The 4,812-nt window shown below is 40.0% G+C and overlaps 1 protein-coding gene across 1 annotated transcript; it reads right to left on the reverse strand.

Moving 5' to 3' along the window:
• Positions 1-1,060: 1,060 nt before the first annotated feature.
• LOC114695281 (CREB3 regulatory factor-like) lies at positions 1,061-3,228 on the reverse strand. The gene is given in 4 exon segments (XM_028872574.2): positions 1,061-1,713; positions 1,716-2,295; positions 2,297-2,866; positions 2,936-3,228. Coding segments are annotated over 4 exon segments (1,917 nt in total). The 5' UTR covers positions 3,071-3,228; the 3' UTR covers positions 1,061-1,081.
• Between the last annotated feature and the right edge of the window lie 1,584 nt (positions 3,229-4,812).

Here is a 4,812-nt window from a genome sequence, read left to right on the forward strand (position 1 = left end):
ATGCCTTGTATATGTAAAACAAACTTTTTGTAATATATAATTGTATCATTCTTTCTTTCAAACAAAATTTTAAATATTCATGTATATATTTGTGCACCTGCTTAACCATATGTGTGTTGCATGGGCATAGGTATCTGTCTTAGTCAGTGATCCATTGCTGTAAGTAGACACCATGAGCTTGCAACTCTTATAAAGGAAAGCATTTATTTCTCTTGTGTTTTTGACTCACTGTGTAGCATTCTTCTGCTTGAACCCTGAGGCTCCATTCAACCTTTCTCCTTGAGTAAATCTAATGGCAATAGACTCCCTGAGCTTGATCTAGCAACATCTGCATTTCCTCTTTGTTTTTGAAATATAGTTTTATGGGACTTAATGCCTTGGGTGATTGTTGTTTATTAGTTTTTGGAGACCGTTAATTATGCTTTCCTAGTTCTTTTTCTCTGTAATCTCTGGTGAACTGTTAGCTGTTACACTGAGGAAGCTTTGTGATACTTTTCTCTTGTAGCTTTTAAGTTTCTGTCCATCCTCTGTATTGGCAAGCAATTTGATGTTTTTCAGTGTAGACATCCATGACCCTATTTGTTGAGTTTCAATGTGTTCTTAGTGTAGGTTTATCTGGTTTTCAAAGTTTGTACCCGATCCTGTTTCTGTCTACTTTTCTCCATTCTTTCTGCACTCATTCTCATTCTACAGCCCTGTGTGTTCTGGCATACTCCATGATTTCTCACAGGTCTTGCAAAATCTTCACCTTTTCTTCATGCTTTTTTCCTTTCTAGTCTTTTTATTTATAAAATTTATTTTTTTTTCACATACAGAAATCTATTGTTCAAAGTCTGTAGGATTTATACTTTTAAACATCTGGGATCCATGTTACAAACCAAATGATAGTCCATCCAGAGTGACTCACCAAGTAATCCCAGAAATTGGAAGGTAGAAGCAGAAGGTTCAAGAATTCAAGGTCAGAAAGTGTTATATAAAGTGATGCCCCAATTAAATTTTTTTTTTTTCAAAACAGAATGAAAATTTACAATGGATAACGTGACAAAAACAGACATTCCTGACCAGTGGTCCATGAGGCTGATTACACTTTTGATGCTGGTATCCTTAGTCCTACAAGGCCTCCAGTGGGGTTACCTTCAGCAGTCTTCCCTAACATTTGGTTAACAAATTCTGAGGTTTGCCCAGCGACTGGGAGACCGAGTGTGTCTTTAATGAGGATTTCAAGTTTCTGCCCCATGCTGGGTCCTCTCTCTTCTCTTGGATTCTGAACTCGGTTTACAATGTCTTGTTTGATGGAATTGATTACAAACAATAAGTTGTCGTATTCAGTGTTGAGGCCCCACAACTTCACTTTATTAGCTTCATACTGAGCTTTCTTCTTTAGCCTGCAAGCTCTGGAAGCCAGCTTATTTTTCTCTTTCCTTGACCTTGGCCAGGCTGTTAAGGGAAGCTCACTGACTGGAGTCAGGTCACTAATCACCTTATTCAGCTTTCATAATTCATTACCAATCTGGAGTAGTTTTTTAGGGTTTGGAGTCAGGTCTTCCACATCAGTTCTCCGTGACTTCTTAACTGCATATTTCCCATGATGTAAGCCATTTTTCTGGTACATATTATTTGGCAAGGTGTCTCGGTTCCACTCAGATGGCCTCAGAATCCTCTCTTTCTGTGATGGTGTAAGTTGCTCACTGTACTCACAGAAGTATCTTCTTTCCCTCTCTTCCGAGAAGACACAGAAGCCATCTCCTTCAAGTCCTCTACAGAGTCGTTTTCATAACCTGGTTCAGAGAACGTGTCGCTAATATCGTCATCTCTGTCATCCTCATAATCCTCTTCCTCTTCTTCCTCCTCATCATTTTCAGAAAGCTCATGCTCACTGCCAAACCCTTCATCATGGTCTTCATCATCAATATCATCTTCGTCATCCTCATCGTCTTCAGGACTGCATTTGGTCAGGTATTCTCTCATGTCATCAGAGACAAAAAGAGAGTAATTGTGCTCTTCTTTTTTCTGGGATGAATCTGAAACAGAAGTGCTGGCAGAAAGGCTGCCACTCTCTGCTGTGGCAACTGACCCAGGACAACCCTGGGGCAGAGGACTAAGTAATAGTTCCTGGGTTTCTCTGAAAGGCAAAGCAGGGGTGCCATGCCCCTGACGAGGCTCCATTCCCCTTCTCTCCTGTCTCTTAGCCACAGCTCCACAGTAGCAAGTGTTCTCCTTGGCTGCATCTGTGTGTGCCTGGCTCAGCAAGGGCCGGCCCTGTTGCACAGGGTTGATCTTGACCCTTGCTTTTTTTTACATAGTCTTTACATTCAACATGAAAATTTACCTTTTCATTATGATACATGTTGGTCTTCACCATGATCTGTGTGCTTGAAGTAGGTTTACCTGCTTTTTGGACACAGTCTGACAATGGGACCTCAGCCTGAAGTGTCTTTGAAGAACACACAGGGGCAGCTGCTCTACTTGTGATCTTTTTACTAAGGAATGAAGGGGGCAAGGGATTTTGTTTGACACTGAAGAGTGAATCGGGATAATAAAGGGAATCAGAAACAGACTGAGAGTCCTCACTATTAAGCTGGGCCAAGGTTGGAGTTTTACTTATGACCTCTTCATCTTGGTAAGGGCTAGAAAAGTCATCAAGACCCAGGTAATCCACTTCTTTTGTCCCCCAGATGTCACAGCTGGTTAGTTTGGTGTACTTAGTTAAGTCTTCATAGTATGTATCCCACTGTTCCCAGTTTGAGGTTAAAGCATCCTCATTATCCAAGACATCTGTGAAAGACTCCAGATTTTCAATGTCTTTGCAGTCTTCCAAAGAAAGGAAGTTGTCTCTAGGATTCTGTTGATAGTTCATCTCTCTATCCTAAGGAAGGTTTAAAACGGGAAATCACATACCATGCTTTAGGAAAAAAATATTCACCTCCATCCACACCAGCTCATACATGAAATCTGGATCAGAACTGTTGGCTAAGAGATCTGTGCTCATCAGAGTCTGTTCTGAAAAGGTGTGGCTTCGAAAGGCATTCCCAAAAAGCGGGTCCATTCCGCTTACACTGGGCTGAGGCATTTCCAAGCCCAGATCCTGTGAGTCCAATTCCAAACTTCTTCTTTTTCTTGTTAGTAAATTACTTTCCAGCTTTACTTTTAATTCCAAGATCAAAGATGATTTTCACAATAAACAGTAGGTTTTCCCAGAATGCCTTCAGTTCAATTGCTTGGGTCACCACTTTTTTAAAAAAATAATTTTGTAGTTTGGAAGAAAGATGCAGCTGTTTGCCAAAACTCAGCACTCCACTCTAAATCAGCCATGTGGCCATGATGGCTTTCTCACAAGTGATATTCTCTAGTTTAAAGGATAATTATGTTGGGCTACAGATTTGCTATTTCCAAGGATGACTTGGAGTTCATCACTCATCACTTGATTTGAGTAACCATCCCAACATCAACCATCTATTGAAAAAAGAAACTCTTCAAAGAATGACTTCTCACTCTGTAAGAAATAAGCTAGAAACAGCAAAGTAAAAAAACTCTAATGGCTGATACTGAGATTAAATTGTGTTCAATATGGGATCTAGTGGCTTACTGCAAAAACCAGACCCGGAGAGCTGTAGAATTACACATATGCTCACCATCAAAATAACTTACATGAAACTGCTTCTGGCATAGATCAAGAGGTTAAGATTAAAAAAATAAAAACAATGGATTGAACCTGCATGTTCCATTGCTCATAAACTTGTACACACTATTGTTCTGCAAAAAAAGACAACTGCAGCAAAGAAAAATGGCCCTTTTGCAAACAAGCCTAAAAGTAACCCCCAAAAAGAAAAAAAAATAACATGCATATATGTATAAAGTGTTACTATTAAACACAATGCTATCTCTAGGGGGGGGAATTAACTGCATAGGTTAAAAAAGAAAAACAAAAAACCATGTGCAACATCTTAAGCCAGTAAAGCACCAAAATAAATAAAAATTTAAAAACCCACCAAAAATCACTTTTCATAATGATTAACATAGAAGCACAAAATATCGACCATAAGTCAGGAAGCAATTACCTGGACAGATACAATGTCCACTGTTGAAAGAATTTTTCTTCAATTTAAATGTCTTTTCTCATCTCTAAAGAAACCTTAAAGTGCTAACTTTACTTATATAAAGCAGGCAAATTCTTCAAGTAATTTGCTACGCCAATTTTTATCAGCCTAAACAAGGAACTAAAAATAGCAAGTGAAGTGAAAAGGGCAGAACACCCGACGGGTTCCACACAGGTAGACACCCCGGAGAACGTCACCTACCATCCCGCCTTTCTTCACTGCACTGCACAAGCTAACAGATTATCTGTTTTCTTACATTAACTCCCTAGGATTTGCTAAGGTTTTTGCAAGTCACTAGGTAACACATACAGTCCTAAGGAAATAATGTCACTTAAAAATCAGCACACTAATTAAAGCGAGCTTGTGTGTGTCTACTGCCTTAAACTAAAAGTGAGGCATTGCTTACAAACTGTGATGAGCCGTCCTCCACCGGCCGGCTCACTACTCCTGCCCCTCGGCTGCTCCCTCAAGGAAGTATACATTAACCAGATGGCGATTGAGGTGCTTGCTGTAATCCTTTTCCTTTCTGAAAGACCGATTACAGAAAATACAAACAAACTCTCCCTCGGTTATTTTAACTGCCAACCAACCCCTCCTTCCCACTTTTTGAACTTGCTTCTTGTGGCACTGGCCGAGCCCCATGCAGCCCAGAATCATCACTTCCCTCAGACATATTATCACTCAGGTCACTTCCATCATGGCTGTGGATGCCTTC

Source organism: Peromyscus leucopus, chromosome 7, assembly GCF_004664715.2.
Source record: "Peromyscus leucopus breed LL Stock chromosome 7, UCI_PerLeu_2.1, whole genome shotgun sequence".
NCBI lineage: Eukaryota > Metazoa > Chordata > Mammalia > Rodentia > Cricetidae > Peromyscus > Peromyscus leucopus.